We start from the raw sequence: 23,920 nt of genomic DNA on the forward strand, positions 1-23,920 counted from the left end.
ATTCTCCTATATTATATGTACCGTTTAGTAATTCGTAGGAATGCACTGTAGCGCCGTAGCGAGGCGCCAAGCACCGTAATTCGACAGTCTTCCATTTGCTGCTTGAAATCACAATTTCGTTTCTCTCGATATGTTTAGTTGTGTGAATGTTTGTCGTTGACTTTTTTTTTTTTTGTTCTTTTTACTCCCTCACCTAGTAACCCTTGAGTTTATGTGTACGTATTTGTGTCTAATCCCGCTCGATTTACGCTAACTGTAACATTATTTATTACACGCTATACCGCTTCTTAGCCGTTATTAAATCCACGCCAATGTTATTATTCCAACTATGTGAATCACCTATACATTTATGTATCGTTGTAATACCAATTTGCTTGATCCCCCTTCGCAATCACACACTGTTAATGGAATGAAATTTTATCCAAGCCAATTAAACTCGATCGGTTCACTAAGATGTGTAACTTAGTTTAATCGCTGATTTTTTTGCTACCCAAAGCCAAATTAAACACTCACTTTTTGCTCGACGTGAATCTCCGAAATTCTGTATAGACAGAATTTCCTGTGTATATTTACCCTCGTCGCAATGATCTCATCAAAAGAGTCGTAAAATAAACGAAGAAATCGGACGCAATCTCGTTTAAACAGCGGTTGACGTAATTCCGTTGTAACCTAGATTTTCACGTCTCGTTACAAAATCAATGTAACGGTATTTTTTTTTTTTTTTTTTGTTATCTTTTAATCGTTGGTAGATGACTTCAATAAATACCTACTTTATCGTGATTCCGGATATTGGAAATTTGTCCTGCCGAGAGCCCTGACGGTGAGCGTGTATTTTTAAACTGGGACAAAATTTTCTCCACCATTTCTATAGAACCATATACGACGTATATACACGTATAACCACGGTTTATTAATTTTCCAGACACCCCACGCGCCGCCAACGCGCCTTTCTTAACACTCCACACGTCGAAAAAACAGCAAATTTATAATATTATACCCCATACGTTTACATTTATGTAAGAAATACCGTGCGCTTAATTAATTTTAAACCGTACATCACGTAAACACTTTGTTATAACAGCCGAGTAATTCGAGGTTTGAGTTATTATACTTCTCCCGTTTGTTTATATTCTCTTCTCCTTTTTTTTTTTTCTTTTTTTCTGTATATCTGATACTTAATTTTATTCTAATTTTGAGCGTTTTAGCATGTATCCAAGCAGCGCAATCACAATCGGTATTATTTTGTGCCAGATTTTTTATACCGATCGAGCATTCCAACAATTCTCACGCAGGCTTGCGTTCAGGTAAAGAAATATTGGAATGATCGATAACGGGACATTTTTATTTTATACTAGAAAATACTGTAGATGAATGCTACCTATATATACCTACCATATTTTTTTTCCATAAGCAATCTCTTATATGCCATGATAACTGTAGTATAGTAATTATAACAGTAACACGGTACGCAACAGGACTTGGCATATCTCGTAATAGTAACAAAACTCTACAAATAGTTGAACAAAATTCAAGCAATTTAAAGTACCATTAACGATATATCAAAGAGTTCATTGATGCATAAGAGCTTGAATGAGAAAAATAATAAATTGAGGAGAAGGAAAAAAGTACTATTTTGTTGTAATATTTTCAGCGTGTGTATTAATCAATGGAAATCCTTGTACACGTTGGTCACATGAATATTAATTTCACGGATATTACACATGCGTCGATGAATCTCTCCGTCATACGTGATATATCCGTTACGCGGTAATGAATATTTCCTCGTCATTATCAACATCGGTTGCATATCTGAATCGTGGATATAATTCAAAGAATATAGAACCGTCCTGTTGCGATCTACTACCTGTTTGGGAGGACTTATGAAACGTCATGAAGAAATGTTTTGCTCAATTGTAAAAAAATTTGCTCATTAGGTGTACTGATTAATTTCTTGCTTTTTTCGCCGATCGTGAAAACGATTTTAGATTAGAATATCTACCTATCCTTTTGCGATTTTAAAGTGTTGGCGGTTACTTTTTTAAAACGCAGTATGAACTAGCGGAGTGGGTAACATAACCTCAAAAATAAATATATACGCGACGGTCTCGGATAAGAAACATACCAACTTCACCAAGAGTACAAAAAATCGTTTATACTTAGCTGGAACGCAAAAAGAATTATGCAGTAACTGATATTTTCCTCATCAGAGGTTATAATGTTTACATCTATATCGCTCCACTAGTTCATAAAGCGATTCAAAAGCGTAAATATCAGCACTCAAAAATGACTAAAGCATCAGCAGGTATTGTAATTTGAAATGGTTTTCAAGTCAACGAAAAAAACCACACAAGAATAATATATCGTGTTACAAGGAGACAAACTTGGTCTTTTCGGGCCGAGCGTAAGTTTGCAATATGAGTCGTAGGTGAGTCGAAGACGAATATTGCAATTACGCGAGGCGTAGAGATCGTTGCCTCCTTGTTGCGCACGATTATTTATGTATAACAAGAGTATATATTATGCGTTTTTTCACGAAATTGAGGTTAGTATCGCGTAATGTCAGATTTGTTCGCGACAGCGCATGCGCGCAAGTCTTCTCTGCACACCGCGCATGCGCGTTTGCAGACTCACCCGATCGCCATAGAAAAAAGTACTTTGCTTGAAAAAATGAAAAAACGCGTAAAACATGCTCGCGTTAGATTAATTAATTCATACCCTTGATACAGAGAAATTTAAAAATAGTTCTAAACGTTGACGTCATATATCCGGTTAAACGGACGTCTAATACAGGCATTGTTCCTCTTGCAGCGACGCTTGGCGAGTGGAAGTTGGTACTTTACGGCACGAACACATCCGTCGAAGGAGACGAGCTAGCAATCGGCGGCTCCAAGAGCAACGTTGACGTCGACCAAATACAGAGCAACGTCGTCGACACCGAAGGGGATCCTTTGGGCGGAAGTCAGCGGGTGGACCAGGCTTCGCACACGGAAGTGGAGCAGACGACGACCGAAGATCAGACCAGCGGAGCCTGCAAAACCACCGCCGGGAACCAGTGCCTAGGTGCGTTTTGTGTCATGATTATAATTTTGCTTGTGTCTGTAATGAGCGAACCTAGGCCTACCAGGACCCCGGTCACGGCCGAATCCGAAATCCGCGCCTCGTCGCCTCCCCGAAATCTCGACCATAACGATGTTCACCCTCGTCCCCGTCGGTTACGAAGCCTGGAATTCACCGCTAGCTCATGATACTCGTTAACGAGACGCTACGACGCCGGGGTAAAAACCAATTGGGGGGGTTGAGATTCTCTTTTTTAATTATATGTGTACGAAAGGTCGAACAGGATACGTTTGGGCCTCTGATTCCTGGGGCCGATTGACTGAGTGTCGATCACTTGGCGCAGAGTGTAACGATTTTTTTTTTTTTTTTTTTTTTTTCTCTCCTTTGTCATTTACGTTCCTAAAGTGCGTGGAACGGGACACGTGATACGCGATCGTTTAAACGGAACCGTTCTGACTAATGGGATGAATAAATGCTGACCTATATCCGAATTTTTCGGCATATGTTTTTCCCCTAAGCTTATCGCGAAAGTTCACATAAAATTGTTCCTTTTAGTAACGTTGGATCGAATTTTTGGATACTTTGTAGTTGCAGACAGACCGTAGCAACTCTTTAACGTAACTAAAAAATCGATAAAAGTACGGTAAACGCGTAAAGAATATAATGTTATCAGAAAAGTTAAGGAAACTCAAAATTTTTCACTTTAAGTCTGTGCACGCGCTCATCGCGAATACGCGATTAAATTGTGATTTAATGTAAAAAATTTATCCTTATATTAAATACCTATAAATATAATGAACGAATTAAATTTGACTGCGAGCATAAATACGTATGATAAACACATTATAGTACTATAATTGAAAGAGTAAATCGGATGTTGCCAAAAGGTGTACCTATCTAATTACGTCGCTTCGCTTTCAACACTGCCGAGTATCGAAAAGTAGAAATGAATTTTAACAAACAAGAAACCTGTACATACTGTAATTCATCGACTTACCTGTCGGTAAAAATCGCGTTTACGATTCGGCTGCCCGGACGGGGAATACACTGCTGGATCCTTATCAACGTAGTCAACGTTATCCCCTGAATATAATATTTAAGGGTTGCATGTACAGCGCGTAACAAGGTATTTTCCAAAAAAACTGGGGTATACCTCAGTGAGAACATTTATTAATGATTTTTCGAACAATTTTACCAACTGAAAGAAGCTCACAAGTCAAAATTGAAAGCAAATGTTGAATAGTTTGAACCGCATCAGGAATCGAAACATTCCTTCATTGGAGAGTAAATGAATTAATATTTTTTTAAATCGAAAAACTATTAGGGTCTCCTTAATTTTATCATTTCTTTTCATCCCTTTTTCTCTTTCGCCACCTCTCTTTCTCTCTCACTCTCTCTATATATGTATATATATAACGTTTACAAAGAATTGTAATAAATGGAGATTATTTTCTGTTTCTATATTTCTCTCTTTCTCTGTCTCTCTTTTCTCTCTGATTTCTTTGTATGATCGACCGTTAAAGGAATGTTCACCAAGCACCACGTTGTACCTAACCTAACTTATACCATCTTTATGGATATGCACGTGAAATTTCAAGTTCCAGAATCGCTTGGGTATACGTGGATCAGAGAACACGGTAGTTGGGTTAATATGAAATGCTACAAACATGGTTAGCCAAGTGCGATAAATTGTTGTCCTCTTCAGGTGAATCCACTAATTCTAGTAAGGCTAAAGAACAAGGAAGTGGGGCACAGCAGCCAGATGTGTATGAGCTTTTGGAATCAATCTCGTCCGAATTAAAGTCCTTGAAAAAGACACACAAAAAAGACTTGATCAGCCTCAACGAATCGCTCGTAATGTACCAAAGAACTGTGCTATATTTCTCGTTCAAATCAGTTTCTCGAAGTTTCTAACTCCCAGAAACTTTATAGTTTCAGATTCAAGATCATGTCGGTTCTACTATACTATATATACCACTCTTTAATGCAAGGGGTCTCTTCATGATGAATTCGAAAGACGCTCTTGTATCTGGCATATTTCTAATCATCGTCGCCTAATCTCAATTCTGTGTTCAGAGACTGCGCCATCAGGAAATGTCATCTTTTTCCAACTCTCTGAACATTGATCTATAAAGTATCGTATCCATAATTGGGAATCGAGTTTCCGCTTGAGTCAGAACCTCCAAACCTCGGATCTACCTAACTTGATTTTCTTCATTCCTTTGCTTATTTTCATCACACTTTTTCATTTTATGTCTATGGATCACTGCATGGCTTGGTACTTATGCTGTGTTTCTTTAGTTTAAAAGTTTACTGTGTAACCTACACGTAGGAAACGTGTGGATAATTGTGTTTCTTTTTAGTCCTTGGGTATCAACGTCCCAGGAAATAAAACAAATTCCTCTCTTTCTCCCTGTCTGTCTTCCCAGTATTTTTCCTCTTTATTTAAGAATACAAAGATATTTTGATTTTCAAGTTTAAAAAAAATATAAGAAAAAACTCTGAGCAACCGCAGTTATTTGAAAATACCTTCATCCGAGACCTGTACAAGAATTATACTCGAAATACAAACTCGTTTCAAATTCTCGGAATTCTTGCACCCCCTCGCGTTTGGTTCCTAAGTGATGCATGCGTTTCCCTGTGAGGAAAAACAAAAAAAGAAAGAAAGAAAAGTATCTCAAACTCGTATCGCGAAGTTTCACGCAACGGAATTTACTTTTATAATTAATTAATCATCGAAGTAGCCGAAGACTGTAAGAAAAGAGAAACACAATCCGTAGCCTCACGCAACTCGTTTAACAAAACTTGACTTCGTGTTGATTTCTTTCTCTATTTTTCGACAATTTTGAAAAAGTTAATACAAATGTATATCCGAAAGAATAAAACAAAAACTGAGACCCGCGTACGTAATTCCGCAACAATGGTATCGAGTTATCCTTCAAATTTCAGTACGTTCCTATAATTATAATTCTTTACGCCGCCATCTTGACTCTATGATAAAAGTGCATATGGGGATAACTATACACGGGTTTCTCCGCAATCGCGTTGCTCCAATCAACTGTGTAAAAAAACCGTGAAATAATACGAATATAACAAATAATTCTCGATTCTGTGTACATGAAACTTATGTATGCAGTATCGCGCATACCCTAAACGTGTACCATATACATAATAAAAAATCGGATTAACTATATCCATAGTGAAATTATATACGATAAACGAAAAACTGTATAGTATATTCAATGAAGAATAAAAATGATGAAAAAGAAAACGATTTCAAAATACTAGGAAAAAGAAAATACCGATTACGGTGCATATTAGGAACCCGTGTGCCATGACGTGTTCACAATCAGTGCCAAAAAATGAAAAGGTACTTGCGGTGCGAAACGGCGCTCCTCATCGTACGTTGTCGTATTATTTAAATACGTATTAAGTACACAAGATATTATACATATAGGTATAATAATAATAAAATAATAATAAAATAATAATAATAATAATAATAATAATAATAATAATAATAATAATAATAATAATAATAATAATAATAATAGGAAGATATTGTAGAAATCGGCGCGTACGAAATCTTAATAATAATAGTAATAACGGTAAATAAATAAATAATTTCTCACGAAGAAAAAGTGCAATTATATCTAATTAATATATAATATCTATACTATACATACCTATATACATATACATATAGCGTTGCCAAATAAATAGTCTAAGGAGAGAATACCTCTGATTGTCTGCGCGGAGAATGAGTGAGGAAGTGATGACTGTACACGGGAACCAGTTGGATACTTAAACATTTATCATTGGGGAAGAGAAAAACAACCAAAAAAAAAAACAAAAAACAAACAAACAAACAAAAAGTAAACAACGCGCGCATACATACATATAAATATACATATACATATGCGTAATACATAGATATGATTACTTCGATAAACTTATATGATAAACCTAATTTGGATAGCACTTGTAAATAAGAACATTATAACAAATGAAACAATAATTAAAAAGAATCGGCAGTACGGTATGTTACGTGTAAATTAAAATCGGGATCGCATTTGAAAATCCTCGAACTGAATCGCCAATTTATATTGCGGATACATTCTACTACTTGTTATATCCGTAGTTCCACGTTTAATCGAACGTTCTATATTATTTACGTCTGAAAATAAAAATAAAAATAAGCAACGCTTAATGCGAGTTTAATGAATCGGGGCTAAAACAATATATTTTCCATGCACTCTTCAAATTTCAAATCACGTAATACAGCTCAAGAAATCGATAAGAATATATAATAATGGACATAATATACATTCGCATAATAGTGTGTGGGGGGTGGAAATTTTTCATTATCGTTACTTCGACGATTTTCTTTTTTTCCTTAATTCAATCTTATCGATGTAAAAAATAAACGAATGAACGTTCAAGCGGTGAAAATTTATAAACTTATTGACAATTGAATACAGTTCGAAAGTAACGCGTATAACACGCGTCTTAAAATAATGGTGTGTTTACATTATTTTCATAAGCTTAACGGCGCATTATACAGATTAAACAAAAATGAGAAAAAAAAGGAAAAAGAAAAGTAAAAAATTTAGCTCGCAAAAGAGTAGCAACTGCTGTTGTCCCCTCGTAAATCCCGTCGGTTACGCGATTGTTTTTCAACAAAATTTCTTTCTGCTGATAAGAAGCTTTACAGGTTTTCCGTTGGAGTTGAGATTTTTTCCCTTTTTGTAATATCACGTTCGATTTATCAATTCAAATTAATAAAATGTAAATACCAGTTACGAAAACGTAAAATTAATTATGCTTTGAAAATCGCCGGCATTTTTTTTTTTCCTAAAATAATTCAAGACGACACGGATGAGCTAACAGCCTTGTCAACTGATTAGACGAAAGTCGACGTTTAATGTCGGTCACCGCAAGACTTTCAATTGTAATTTATCGAAATTAAATAATAATGTCTTTATAAGACGCGTACCTACGAATCGTAGCGTATGTCTAACGAATGTTTCTACGGTAGTCACATACATATTTGATAACGAATCTCGTCCAGAAATCATCTATTAAATTATTATTTAACTATAATAAATTATCAACAAAATATAGCTGTATAAATAATCGAATATATTATATGTACATATAATAAGTGTTTTTTAATTGGTATCATATATATATATACATTTAAAAAAATTTCAAGTACCTTTCGTGTAAAATTGGACACAAAATTCTGCTGCAAGAATCGCAATTTTCCTGACGCGATTCGAGTCCATATACCTATCTATATATGCATTCTTGCAAAATTTGCACCAATTCACGCACAGTTCATGCAAATTCACTTATTCCGAGCAAATGTTTTGAAATCTATGACATTTGTGAACGAGACTGGAATTTGGAATTTGAATTACACGAAATATATAGGAAATTTTTTAACAGTGTAGGTTGGATGATTTAAATGGTATATTCGAGAATTGGCATGCCTGTAGTTTTTCAATTTTGGTGTCTGTGATTATTTATCACCTCGGCATATCTAATTTGGCGCATTTACGATAACGATCACTCGTGATTGTCTTTTTTTTTTTTTAAACATAAAAAATGACGCATGGTTCCTCCGCGTTTGTTCGTTATGATTTCAATTCACATATTAATTATATAAAGAAAAGAGACAAGTCATAACATTTTATACGTATTATAACGTGGCGAAAACTAACAATTCAGAATAAAGTCAAAATATATAATACGAGAATATGTGTATAAATATAATATGTATAGCAACATTCATTATTACATATTACTTCGTATATAACTTAATGCAATATTTTATCCATTATACCATCCATTCGATACCTGCAGATATTTCGAGGTAATATATCGGATAGGTACTAATAACGATTTGATTAACGAGGCGGGTAAAAATATTCCCAAAACTTACGCCGATTCACAAATGGCGGATATTTATGTACGGATCTATTTGTTTAAAACAATTTTGATTTGTTTATAAATTGCGGGATTATTTTCCTTGGTTTGAAAATATTCGCTCTTTTTTACGAAAACACAGTAAATGTAGAATCCATTTCGTTAACAAATCGTTATGATTATAGGTAAATGACTAACCGAATCTTGGTTTATGTTTCAATGGGAGAAATTATTTTTACGCATGATGTACTTATTCGCATTGGGTTACTTTATGCCTTCTTTTCACACGTGCAGCATAATATTATTCATAATATTATTACCGGTATTTTCATATATATATATATATATATATATATATATATATATATATATATATATATTTATGAATTTGGGCATATATTAATAAACTCATATATGTATGTCTACATTCCACATAGTACTTATTCAGTTATATCGGGCAGGAGGAAAACTAGCAAAATCCAAGAATAACATTTTATTTTTTAAACTCGAGGAATACGCAAAGTGAAACAGTACTAAAGTAAGCATCGCTGAAAACAATGACGGTATTAATAATAATAAAAATGATAAAAACTTGTGAATCGTACGAATCTCTGGAAATTTGCGAATTGATATGTTATTTTCTTTTCTGCTGACGCGACAAACTTTTATGTTTAAGTGATCACACTTATATCCAAAATTAATACTATTAATAATAACAATTTTGTGTCAGCAAAATAAATTGACAATTTTTTTTTTTACGATTCATTTCTCTCTAAACTCTGATGTCCAACCTCACTGCATACAAGTTGTAGACGTGAACATGTATCATTTTCGTTCGCGATATTGAAACCAGGAATTTTAGGCAGGTAAACGTAAAGCTCCAACCTCTACAGAGACCTTGAGGAAATTGAAATTTGCAATAGTTTACTCAGCAAAAAGTTGATATAAAATCAGAAGGGGAGAGTAAGGTATCGTATTACGTCATCCATTCTGTAGCATATTTGCACAACACAATCAGTGGAATGCAATTGCTTATAACTTTGACAAGTATCGTTTGTAACCCAAAGCAATGAAAAATGACCCAATTATTTTTTAATTTATAATTTTTCCCCATGAAACTTCCCTGGTAAATTAGGTATTTTGTACCTTGTTGTTCCCAAGGGATAACCTTTACGCAAGGTAACTAAATAAGAAGAAAATTTAATTACACTGTGCCCTTGTTCTACAACTTCGTCATTAATGTTACAGAATGTCTTCTGTTTAAAGCTGTATATTTATTGGTGAAATAACGTTTAGGAAAAACCGCCCTTATAAAAAGACAATAACGCAATGAAGATTTACATAAAATATTTTTTTGTAGATGTTATCATTCTTTTCGTACGATTTTCGTACATTGTAGAATTTTTATAAATATATGAATTAGAAGTGAATAGTACAATTCTAAAGCTTAAACAAACTTTCAACGATATTTTGTTTAATCTATTAATTATGAGATTTCAATGCTCTAGCCATAATTTAAATTCTTCCACTGCGTTGCCCTTTATTACTGATTGTTTACTTCAGTACCTGAAACTTTATTCCACTATTAAATTTATTTTATTTATTTATTTATTTATTGTATATTAAAAACGGTTCCTACAAGTCGGGATTCAGAGCATATGATACCTTGTCATTTCTTCTGAAAATGAAACAAAGCTTTTTGCATTATTCACGTATAACTTCCGAACTATTGATCCCAACAACGTATAAGGAGGTACAGTGACTGTAACTTTTGACTCGTTACTTCTAGCCGACTCGAGATTATGCGCGATAATAGTTTTCTCTCGCGAAATGACAGCCATATATCGTTAGAATAATTAGATTTTAGCATTTTTCACAGTCCACCAAAAGTGGGCTGAAAAATTTTAATGGGCTTGCCTTCCTCTCTCGCGATTCTTGGAGTAAGAAACTTTTCCTTTTAATATCGATTTTCGAAAGCTTTCCCGCACACACTGGAATCCAAGGAACTCTGAAAACACGTGTTTTGCCCCTTTGAAAAATTAAAATGTTCACACTACGACTTGCGTGTTGTGCCGTTGGTCACAAAGGGATGTGAAATATTCACATCGTCTGAAATATATTTTACAAACCAAACTCTATATCATATTAATATATTTATACTTTATCGAACATACGAAATTAAAAATCAATTCAATTTGAATAAAAGGAAAAAATGCGAAGCCCATTGTACGTACCCCAGATTATGTTATACAATTTGAACTAGCGCGACATTCTTCGAAGAGTAATACATAATATATTGTTGAACAGCCGCTCGAACGACGATGAGTTGCAAAGAGTTAGAAAAAAAAAACAAAAACAAAAAAAAAAGAAACATTAATACGAAGAACTGTCGTTAATTTAATGCAATAAATAGATATCCGAATAAGAAATGAACAAAGCAAAAAAGAAAAAGTTTAAAGAATATTAACTGAATAACTGAAATGCAATTGTCGATGAATCTGATTGTATTTAACTCCGCGATGTGTGGCGTATCTCTCTTCCAAAAGTAAAATATACTTGGGGTATATGTAAAACATGTATATTTATCTATGTGTATACGCAGTGTACGTAAAACACTGTATGTATAAATTATATAACTGCAGGACTAATATTATCTGCACATAGATACATATATAGAAGATAATGTATCGATTGTAAATGTTTGTATATGTGTTGTAATGTATCTTTGCTTGGAGGGCGACATATCTTAAGTTATGACGTAAAATTTAAACTAAATAAAAAAACAACAGAGAAAAATAACGCCGCTGAACGGCGTTCGAATCGAACACAGCGGATGCGCGTTGCGCGTTGCGCGTTCGACACAATAATATATATTTACAGTGAAAAACAAATACTTATAACTGGATTCGTGAATTGATATAATTCTCCATGTCCCGCATTAAGTATTCCAAAGTCGAGAAAATATTTCCCCGCATCGCAAGTATAGGCAGAAAATTTTCGTACACAATATACAATGTGCCGAGAATATGTCGAACGAGTTACGAAATAATAACGATCGCATTCGCGGTGCTCGAAAAGCCGAAAATATATATATAAATAATATAATATATTACATAACTAATTAAACTATTACAATTTATTAATACGATTATGAAAATTTGTATATCATGGATGAATTAAAAGAGATAAAAAAAAAAAAAACAAACAACAACACCACGAGACAAAAATTGAATACCAATTGTTGCACAATATCTCCGTTTTATCGTTGCTTCTTCGTTCTGATTTTTTTTTTTTTCTTTCATAATTTTCTCTGTGTTTTTCTAACCCTTTCTAATTTACATCTGCAAAATCAAAAAGGAGAAGAAAAAAAAAGTGTCATAGCAACATTTCGGGCTCCTAGTATAAATATACATCCTACCCTACACCACATATGTGTTATTATTGAAATTCGAAGAATGAGTCAGCGTTTTCACATAGACGAGGGTAGACGGAGTGTAACCCGTGGGGTGAAAGTGTATCTACTCGTGGAACTTGACAAATTGTTCGGGTATGGACGTATACACGATTGCAATACGTCAGAGTGATATATGTATGTATATCTCCGGGATTAAACCTCAAGTTCTCCCAGAGTATAATGACAGTGAGAGTGAGAATGTACGTTTTGTGCACAAGGGGTAAGAGGTGGTTGGTCAACTCTCTGCTCAATCTGCGTAATTATGTCCCAAACGAAGCCTGATGAAAGTGATACTGCAACTGCTGGTGGAGGGGAAAATACACTTTATCATACGCATCGTGCAGAGTCTTACGCGACAAGCTAAAATCGCTTTAAACATTTCTCATGGTCCTGTAATTGACGCTAAAAATTTATTGGCGCAACAGACGAAGGGCTCGTCGCAAAGACAAAAAAATCCTGCAATTTAATACACTTCTTGTTTTGTTTCTGCTTAATAATTTCACCATCGAATCATACGATGCTCATTTTACAGGTAATCTTTCATCAATCCTCTTGTTGCTCGCAAGTATCAATGCACTTAGTCTAACAATAAGCTCAACGCAATGAAAAACTCTTCTGCTGTATTATACGCATCAATTTAGCCGTTGGCTGTAAAGTGGCTCGAACCGATTTTACGTCAAAGTTTTGCCCGCGGGTAATGTTGAAATTTTGTGGGACACCGAGGAATAAACCACTTTCCCAACGAACGGCTAAATTCAATTATAAAATCAATCTTTCAGCTCATATTTTCAAAACTAACGTTTCTTATTTTTCAACTTATAACAGGGGCTCTTCGGCAACTCCACGCTCGGGTTGCATGCAGGCTTTTTATAAAAATACCAATTATAATGCAACTGGTTTCTTTCTTTTTTATTTATTTTTTCATCATTTATACGCTACGAAAACGCGGAGATAAATTAGATGATTAGTAAAGTCATTTCGCAAACGGAACAACATGAGCTAAGGAATTGTATCGAGTTCATGAAATGCACGGTCATCGTTTACTCAAATCCCTCGTTTTCTAAAACACGTTACATTCTACCGGGTAATCTGGTAAAACCGCACTTCTCCTGGGCTCATTTTACACTTAATTCGAGAAACGAATTTTCCTATTTTTACGCGCAACATGACATCGTACGATATGATAGCAAGCGTCGTGATATATTCAGCAGTTTTTGTTGTAACAGGTAGATGGTACGTATCTATGTACGTTGGGGTGGTTCTTACAAAGGTCATTTTTGAATCTTGACCGGCGCGCCCCTCGAACCGGCTCTAAATAATTAGAAAATAATTCCCCAATTTTTTTTAGATTTTTATCTCAACTCTAACTCGTGCCCCGAAGAGGGTGGATTCCACCCAACCCTTTCAGAGGCACATCAAATCTATCGAACGGATTTAGTTGAAATTTAGCATAAGAGGGTTTCTTGGGTCGCTGATTACGAATCTAAACTAAAAATTTAGAAATTTAAAATGGCGGATACAATATGGTAGAGGGAAATCCGAAAAGATATCTGATTTCGATCAAACTCGGTGCTCGGGAGTTTTTTAGGCTACTGATTACGAAACTGAATTTGAAATTACAAAGTTCAGGATGGTGGATCGAATATGGCAGTGTCAAGTGACTCTTGGGGGTTTTGGTCCACTACATTGGATCCGCCATTTGAAATTAAAAATTTTGAGTTCAGATTCGTAATCAGCGATTCAAAAAACTCCTTCATACCAAATTTGATATAAATCCGTTCGGTACAGTTGATGTGTAAATCGACCCCGCGTGGGGCATGAGTTAGAGTTGAGATAAAAGTCTGAAAAATTAGGGAATTTTTTTTTAATTATCTGGAGCTGATTCGGGACGTGTGCCCGTGAAATTCAAAAATTACCTTTATAAGGACCACCCTAAATATAAGTATATATGTATACAGCGGTTTGAAAGATATGCTTTTCAATTTCTTGTTAGAAACCGTACGGTTTATTCATTTTTTTTTTTTTTTTTTTTTTTTTTTTTAATACAACTTGTATCCCTGTAGAATAGCACACTCACAGAGCTAAAGGCATGAAATGTAATAGGGATAATGATATCACGACGAGGTATCATCTTCTTGCTGCACAGTTCTTTGATCCTGTAGCACCCTTAGAAAATACGAAATGCGACAGCTATTATTGAATCCACCATTACTCTCCGTTCCTAAAACTTACCACTCAGAATCAACTCATGCACTTGCATTTTCAGTTTCTAGGTTCCCTACTTGCCGAACCGGCTCGCCTTGTCGATTTCTTTATTTATTTATATATTTTTTTTCTTTTGTTCTTCAACTCATTTTCCCTGTCCTAGTTTACAATATAACCCCATAAAACGGAGTAATGAAACTACATATAAATTAACATCCCACCCCCAGTCCACTCAAACGTTATATAGAGATAAATCTCATCAACTTGGTCAGGCAAAGTTGGCAATTTATCAAATGTCGCATTTATAATTATTAGCTGCTATTCAGCCGAGGTGAGGTTACGATCGATCGAGTTACAGCATAGTTTTTTGTAGTTTCGTTACTCCATAGCTGACAGAGATTTAGGTTCCCTCCGGTCGAGTCACCGACGGCGATGTGCTGTGGAATTTTCAGCTCACGACCCACCACGTCCAACGCGTCTGCAACCAAACTGACCCATCCTAGACCGCTTCACCGGCACGGTGAGTCTCTCATTCTACAACTCGAATGAATCAATCAATGTCTCTACGAGTAACCCTGTACTTTCTCAACACCTATCGATCTATCTTTCTGTGCATCTAATTCTTACACCACTTTCAGTTTTACGCGTAGGTATTGACTTTTAGCCTATACTTGAATGCTTTAACGATGCTAATTTACCATTTCGCACCACGACTAAACACTGTTTAAAAAAAAAAATAAAAACATTTACAAATTTGTGCCAGCATTATAGCAAGAGATTTTGCCTACTTCATAGAGTATTTATGTGTTATTTTTATCAATATTTTTTTCAAGACCGTCTAACGAGTCGCTATTACTGGTATACTGCAACTGGAATACAAATGCTATAATCTTTATTATATATAGCGTAATCTGCGAGCCAAATAATGAAAAGATTTCAGAAAAGTATTCAATGTATCGAATGAATTTTCCGAGCCCGTAATGAGTATCTGAATATAATTATGGTATGTAATTAACAACGCTGCCCTGATAATGACAATCATCATTGAATAAGTTTGATATCCAAAAAATATTCTAATTACTGCATACACGTGTTACCATACATGGGGGATTCCGTGCGAACCCGATCATCATCATCATCCGACCCTCACCATTTTTGATTTTGTTCAAATTGTTTTATTCAATTGTCCCAGTTCTGAAACAGTACCCTAAATTTTTTCCAAGTTTTTATTCAACCAGATAATCATTTATAAATATTTAAAGTGATTTTGAAAACGATCGTTTAAAACATTGTTTAAAAGGTCTGAGAATTCTCAAAACTTTTATATTCCAAATTGCTCCAAATAAATGGGTGAAAGTGAAGAAAAAGCGAGAGAATAAAAGTTTCAACATTCTTTCAGGAATTTTCGGACCGTTTAAATCGTGTTTCAGTTGATCAAACAAATTAAAAGTGCTAATAAAGTGTTGGAAGACAATCGGCTAATCATGGCCACAATCCTGAAATGTTTGTATTTTTTGAGAATTTTGAAAATAGTCTCCTTCAAAATGACTTTAAATATTTATAAATAATTAACCGGTTGAATGAAAAGTCTTTAAGAATTCAGCGTACTGTTTTACAAATTTTTTAACTAAATCAAAAATGTTGAGGGTCGTACGTTTCTATATGTGTAACTTCCCTTGTAGAGATTGAACATTATTACCATTGCTTTAAAGCTTTTGCGCCATATGTGTTAGCAATTTTTCGTTGCATCTCTGTGTCTTTCTGTTTTGCATATACATATATAGCTTTCGAAGCTTCTCATTATGATTGTATTAATTGTAATGCATATTAATTATACATATATGCATATATATATTTACACACTATAAGAACTTTGTGCATTTCAATAAATGATTAATGCCTGTGATATTTGAACGTAACCAGTCCTTGCACCGTCTTCATCTGTTATTCGAATTACAAATTGCTTTCCGTTCTAAGTGCTTCTCGTGTTAAGTGTTAGATTTCTATTACTGGAACAGCTATATAAATGAAGTGATTTTGAATGTGATATAATGTATATTTGGGATTATTTGATTCAAGGTCAACGGATATGGGCTCAAATGTAAGAAGAAATATGGTCCAATTATTTTTTAAGTCCTTATGAATATTGACAAATGACCACCACATTCATTTGAAGTAGAAAGAGCAACAACTCAAGCTACGCGATGTGTAAAACATACAATAAAAATACCTTTCGCGAATAGGAAGAAACTGACAGAACTAGACGAACAAGTGATGCAATAATAAACAGATTTTATACACGTAGTTAGCTCTTTAAAGGTGAATGTTGAAAAAGCGTTAATTTTGGACCCCTAGTGTCAAGTGAATAAACCTCGAAAAATCGTTGTTTGGACTTCAAATCGCAGAAAATAATAATCATTTATACGAGAAGGGAATCATAATCTGAAAATTTAGTAAAATATAGTAGTAGACCACTCATTTAACGTACCAGTTAATAATCGAAAAAAGGGGCACAAGGGTAGCGACAGATTGAACAGACAGCCTTACTATTCAGATCTGCTAGATCTGCTAAAAAACTGCCGGGACACAATATCTCAAACACTGAAATAAAACTGAGAACTGACTACTATTACTCTAAAAGGGATCGCCATTTTTTTTGTTTTTGTTTTTTTTTCATCACATCGCTCCTTTTATGCTCAATTGTAGAAGAAGCCACTTAACTTAATCAGTAATTACGAGCTTTTGGCTAGTTTAGTCGTATTCCCGTCACGAATAGTTATTACGTCCTGTCATTCGAGGACTCAAACAATGATTCTTGAAGGTCTATTAATTTTACACTCGTTGCCAAAATTGAAACTTTTTAATGCCCTAATTCTTCTTCTGTAAGCCATCATTCATGGCCTATTTACACTATCGTGTAGTGGATTTTACTATTTTCTTGTATATAAAAACACTGCTTCATGAATCCCGTAACTTATATTTTAGTTGGCAAAATAAACCAACGGTATTATTGCTATTATCGTTCCGTAATTGCTCCGAGTGTTGGAAAGGTAGAAATCACGATCGGCCCAATTACGAAGACGCATATTAACTGGTACTTTGATGTCGTTGCAGAGTGTCGGAAGGGTTGGTTCCTCTTCGACGACGGGTGCGTCAGCCAATGCCCGTTAAAGACGTATGCAATATCGAACGAAGACAAGATAAGCAGTGTTTGTGCCCCTTGTCATTACACCTGCGCGGGATGCTCCGGATCAGCGGACTACGAATGCACTTCCTGTCTTGAGGACGCGACGCCGTATAGATCCGGGGGTTCGACCCACTGCGTCCTGACGTCCCTCACGTCGAACCTCCACTCCACGAAGTGGTTTTACCGCATGTTCATTTTGTTCGTATTAAATTTGGTCACTGTAACGGGACTCGGTGTGTACTTTTGCGTTATATGGTACGTCAGGAAGCAGGAATCCAAGGAATATGCCTACAGCAAAGTCGCTTACGAAACCGGCGCCGCGGTGCCGAGAGATGACGTGCATAAATCGGTCTTGCAGCAAGACTCCTATTTGTCTGACAGCGACTGACTAGTCGCTGATGAGTGTGAGAGAAGTGACGGTTGATGACATCTGCTTTCGATTTTAGACATTTTTCAGCACAGTTGCAGTTCCTCTCAGACAGTCAACTGCCCCGGATGTTAAAGTTAATTTACCTAAATCTATATTGTAAAATAAAATTAACTTGCCTAGATACATAAGTGTAATAACCCGGAAGTCCGTATTATTGTAAGAATACGGTGCAACAAATATTCAACAATTGATCGAAGCTTCAGTCCTTATACTAGCTTAGACTGTAACTAATTAGGTTGTGATAATACATTAAACAAAGTTACGATTAATTTTTTTCTCCTCTCTTTCGTTGCTAGATAGTTTTGAGTTATTATCTTACTGACAGTCGTAGCAATTATTAAAAAAAAAAATTATCGAGGGTATTATCATTATAAATAAATGCAGTTAGCTGAGTTTATGAATAGACTGTTACCTGTAACGTAAGAAGAGGAGGTTCCTTGATACTTTTATATTGTTACGTAATACATAGCTATATGATACTTACAGGTTGTGAGAACAGTTAGAGACGTAGGTATTACAGTAATTAAGTACTTCTAGGAAAAATCAAATGTCTGAAGACATGCATATTTACGTATCATAATAATGATTCTGGGAACTTTACCAATATTTGCAATATTATACGATACTACGCTTACTCTTTTTGTTATCCAGGCTGTAGACTACCCGTTAGTTTCATCACGGTGCATAAATTATTTAAGGTCACCTTAATACGAAAATTAGAATTATATTTTACAGATAAGTGATTTAAAAATATGCATGTGCATAGATTGTAAAAGTTATAGTAACTCTGGCAATTACAGTAATATACTTTTATTGCCATGTTCAAGTTACTTGAGATGATGGTGAAATATTTTTACTGGTAAAATACTAAAAATGTTCAAATCTTGGCCTTAAATTTTAATGCTTCACTAGCGTATCGCGTTCTTGGATGCATAGCATATATTTTCCAGTAAAAACCCTTTGGTTTTATGTAAGCACGATTGAGCTTCAAAGCTACTGAATTACTCCTCCTACAGCATTGAGCGATAAATTTTTTGCAAAAACAGTAACATGTATTTATACAATTTCTATTTTCCCCCTCTCGAAAACATGCCAAATTTTATACTTAGACGCGTTTGTATTTTGTACATGATTAATAAAATCGATTCAACCCAGGGGGGGATAATAAATATGTATGTACATAAAGCAACAAATTAATAATGAAATATATTAGATTAATGGATGTAAACTCAATTCAAGTCAATCCAAAAAAACCTTTAGCGAATTTTAGATTTTCAACATCGTCACTGAGTCGATGATCACGGAGTTGGGTTCTAAATCGCTGAAACCGAATTCAACGATTACTTCGGAATAACAATCCCAGGACAGGTAGGCTAAAGTAAGAATTACAGTTTTCTTTTCATCTGCTCATGCCTGAACAATTGACGCTACAGTGTCTCTACTATTATTTAATTTGGTATTATAGTTTTGACAGCGTTTCAGCAGTACCTACCTTCATTTTAGTTGACTGGTCGTTGACCCTACGAGTAAATACAGGAATTACATATGACTTCGTTTGGTAGTGCATAATAAATTACCATGTGAAAATCCAGTTTAAGAAATGAGTTTATATTACTAAATCACAGTACATCCGGATCACTTGGACCAAACAATCGCTTCTTTCTTACACTAGTAGAAATACTTAAAATTACGACATAATAAACAACAAGAATAATATTTTCCGTAATATCGTAGATTTGTTAACAAGGAGAAGTACGTTTACAAATAACTAGTTAACTTTCATTTTATATATCATATGAGGATTAACAAGTCACTTAAAGCATATATTATTAAAAAATTTTTGGATCCTGCAGTAAACAATAGATGCATCAATACATGTACTTACTACATGTAACACAGTTTGTAAAGTAAAAGATTTTGAAATTTTTTCTTATCGATAAGATAAATAATGAATCAATTCATCTATTAGTAGTAAATTGACAATGAAAATGCTGATTTCCATCTGCAAAGTTGTGGTCATGGCCATGTTGATATTAATAAATGAGCGACAATTTATCTTTACTTAACGGTTTCCGAATGGACATTTTCAATGTGTCCCTTGATACTGCATTTATATCCAAATACCATCTTGCATATATCGCATTCAAATGGCTTTTCACGCGTGTGAACCCGCCTATGTGTAATCAGGTTACTATGTCTATTGAACTGTTTTCCACATACATTGCAGTCATACATCACAGTAGTGTGGATACGCATGTGCTGGTGAAACGTGTGTGTACCACACAAAATCTTTCCGCAGATATAACATAAAACTGGATTAAGTGACTTTTTCTTCTTCCTTGGCTGCTTGGAGTATGTAAGTACACCATTAGTCAATGACGTTGATTCTTTTACAGCACTTAGTTCAATGTTGTCTGGATCCGGAACATGATTCTGTTTTAGATTTGGACGATGCCGTTCCATGTGATTTAACACATTATTGAAAAATTTTCCACAGACCTCGCAGAGACCAGAATAAATTTTCAAATCTCCCGCATCTCTTCTAGGTTTCTGCTTAATCATCCTTTCTTCGTAATTGCTAATTCTGAAGAACCAGTCCTCATAAGATTCATTCTCCCCAATAATATGTCCATCAAGAATGTGTTGAACCATAAATTCTCTTCTGTTACACATGAAATCGCATTCCTTACATTTGTGACAGCAAGTGTTTGTGATTTCATCTCGAAAGATGAACACGTTTTCAGGTTCGGATACTTCTGGTAGTTGGGGAAATACAGTCTGTTTTGAAGTATGATAATCAATTAAGTGAGCGTCAAACACACGTATTCTATTTGTCGAAAAAGCACAGAGATTGCATCGAAACAGTTTGTTTTTAACTATTGCATTCAATAATTTTTGTATATTATCAATGACTGGAGATGGAGGAATTTGATTTATTTCATGCAACAGCGGTGTATGCTCCCATATAAAGTGTTTGTAAAAAACATCCCCGCGGTTGCAAATCAGGTGGCAAATGTTACAATTTCTCATAGTATTTTCAACTTGCAGAAGACAGGTATTGCAGTATGATACCCCAAATTTCAACTGGAATCCGCACGCGCTGCAATCCAGACTATCGCTACTTGTAATTTCATTGTTTGTTAGCCTCAAGCACGAAACATTATCCTCCCTTTCAATCTGTTCCCAGAAGAGATCTGCCATTGACGCGTCTTGATTATCTACAAATGACATTGGACACCAAGAGATATATTCACGTATTTCATCTATACTGAACATTGACTCTTTGGAAATACTGTGAGGGTTGAAGTTACTTATCATTTCCAACATTTCTGGTGTAAATAAAGGTTTTTCACTCATTTTGAATGAAGATTTTGAAGTATTTTTCTTTTGCCGTTGTTGAAAATCATCATGTTTTGCAGAACGAAATTTGTCTGCACTCTGTTTGTAGTTTCTGTTGTCTGATGAAGCCTGTTCAATCTTAGTATTGCTGTATCCTTTCCAATTTTCAACCATCATTCCATCTTCTCCAAATGAAGCGAAGGATTCTACATTTGCTTCTTCATCCGCCAATTCTTGTTTGATGAATAAGTCTTCTACTTCGATAAACTGTGCCGACATAATATTGACACCAGTAAATTGTTCCAGCTTTTTTTTACCCAGTTGAATATTGCATTGTGCTGCAATACCTGTGAGTGATTTCTTTTTTACTGATTCAATAGTAGCAACACAATGCCTCAATGGCAAATTCTTACTTTTCACCTGATATTTGCATTTTGTAATATTTGCTGCCCTTAGGTTTTTATTGGTTGACTGAATGACATTATTAGTCCTAACTAGTTGCGATTGTTTGCCATCCAATAATGGTTCTGAACTTGATTCGATTACTCTGTCCTCTGGTTCTAATTTAAATTCTGGTAAGTAAATGGCATTTGCAGGAGAATTTACTGAATCACTTGCCAGTTGAATGTGAACACCTGTTTCTTGAATCGAAGTTATATCAACGATATTACATGCAGTTTGTTTTTGTGTAGATGAGTATGAATCAATATTGCCCATAGTGCAAGTCTTTTTATACCTATCGCCGTTTTTAAACAGAACTCCTTTCTTAACACTGTATTTCAGATACCCCTGAATGTATGGTAACGAACGCTGACCATCAATACCATAATGTTTGCTGACAAATTCAACTATCTCGTTGAGGAGAATGCCGCTTGAATTTGGCGGTGAATTCAGAGATTGTAATATCATGGAATCTATTTCAGCTGCATCAATAGCATTTGAACCTGTGTTGAATAATTTTGTACAATCTTTTGTCTGGACTTTGGATTCCAGTTTCTGAACATTTACGGGCTGTGCATTTATCATCTGATCAATGGGTCTTGGTTGCTGAGCATTTACAGGTTGCACATATTTTAGCGAGTCAATCTCAGACCAATTGTCTACCAAAGAAACATTGCGACCAACAGCCTGAGTCAGCTTCAATTCTTTGTCAGTCTCCATTTTAATCTTACTGAACATCATTTTATCCATGGCTTCAGAATCAGTTGTTGTCTTTTTTCTTTGTTCATTAACATTTGCAGATTTTACTGACAATGAGGGTACTGACGCCTCATTCTTCTGTACTGCACGTTGAACATTTGGTTTTATGCATTTCGACAACCTGTAGCGTCTGACAGGAACTCTTGATCCAATTCTTTTGATTTGTAATACTTCACCACTGGCAATGCCTGCTTGTATAGCCTTGAGAATGTGCTGAGAGTCAAGACTTATATCGTAATTTACATCGATATACTTCTTTATATCCCTGGGTCCGAGTCCTCTCAGATTAGATGATGTCTCCAAGGCTGTGTATACCATATCTTTAAGAGTGCACTGAGGAAGGACTCTTACTTTTTTAGGAGCGACTGGTTTTTGTCTAGAGTAAGTTTTTTGTACCTCTGAGGGTTTTATATGTCCGACAAGTCTCTGCCGATCACCCATTGTTGCTGTTTTGTCACTCAGCAAAGGAGCCCGATCACCTGGTTCTCAGGTTGCATGTATTAACAACTCTGTCTCATTATTTAATCCCTGCATACTTTTGACGACAAAGATACCACTCTTAACTTGTTTAAATTACTCGTCGACATTGGAGGGAACCGAAACAGTTCCTGCTGTTGAATGTGTATCCACCTTCGTTCTGTAACAAAATTATGAAAATGAGTAAATAATCATATTCCGTCATTTATTTTAACTAAAATAGGCACAAATGATATTTCACTATGAGAAATTAAATTAGGTTAGGTTAAATAGATTGAAAGTTGCTTGTTTAATCGCTGTGAAGACCACGAAGAACCGCTCGGTAAACGTGCAACTTTGGCGAGCCAGTAAACTTACCTAGTTTACTGCTGTAATTGATTAATGAAGAATGTGCATATTCCTCTAATCCGCAGAATGCAGTTCAGATATACGATGTCAATATTAAACGGTTATCCCTTAATCGCTGGTAAAGTCTTGACTTGTCATTTTAAGTTTTGAATGATGCCATTTGTGTCGCTAGCGTCTGTTAATAAGCTCAAATGTAGATACGAATTTAGTCGGTAAGGATAAGGAGGGGTTATCCCTCAGGGATAACAATCCGTTGGTAACTGCCGATGGTAACTGCGCTGAACCCTGACTG

The 23,920-nt window shown here is 35.1% G+C and overlaps 2 protein-coding genes across 5 annotated transcripts in view; one reads left to right on the plus strand and one right to left on the minus strand.

Annotated features, from left to right (window-relative positions):
* LOC124412876 (furin-like protease 1) overlaps positions 1-19,515 on the plus strand; it is a 131,724-nt gene extending 112,209 nt beyond the window's left edge. The window contains exons 10-12 of one of the 4 annotated variants that reach the window (XM_046893070.1): positions 2,809-3,060; positions 15,037-15,167; positions 17,762-17,894. In XM_046893070.1, the coding sequence (XP_046749026.1) occupies positions 2,809-3,060; positions 15,037-15,140 (356 nt within the window). In that variant the 3' untranslated portion in view covers positions 15,141-15,167; positions 17,762-17,894. Of the gene's footprint in view, positions 1-2,808; positions 3,061-4,762; positions 6,317-15,020; positions 15,168-17,761 lie in introns of those variants that run through there. The other 3 variants (XM_046893069.1, XM_046893068.1, XM_046893071.1) reach the window with 3 other exon arrangements.
* Positions 19,516-20,280: 765 nt separating this feature from the next.
* On the minus strand, positions 20,281-23,771 carry LOC124413167. Its single transcript, XM_046893561.1, has 2 exons — positions 23,638-23,771; positions 20,281-23,440 (listed from the first exon to the last, which is right to left on the minus strand). Exon 2 carries the CDS (start codon positions 23,242-23,244, stop codon positions 20,323-20,325), a length of 2,922 nt encoding a protein of 973 aa, XP_046749517.1. The 5' UTR covers positions 23,245-23,440; positions 23,638-23,771; the 3' UTR covers positions 20,281-20,322.
* Positions 23,772-23,920: the final 149 nt, after the last annotated feature.

The sequence above is a fragment of the Diprion similis genome, chromosome 12 (assembly GCF_021155765.1).
Source record: "Diprion similis isolate iyDipSimi1 chromosome 12, iyDipSimi1.1, whole genome shotgun sequence".
Classification (NCBI taxonomy): domain Eukaryota; kingdom Metazoa; phylum Arthropoda; class Insecta; order Hymenoptera; family Diprionidae; genus Diprion; species Diprion similis.

Excerpts from the sequence above, each read along its gene's own strand:
- LOC124413167 (XM_046893561.1), bottom strand. The coding sequence starts at position 23,244 with ATGGGTGATCGGCAGAGACTTGTCGGACATATAAAACCCTCAGAGGTA.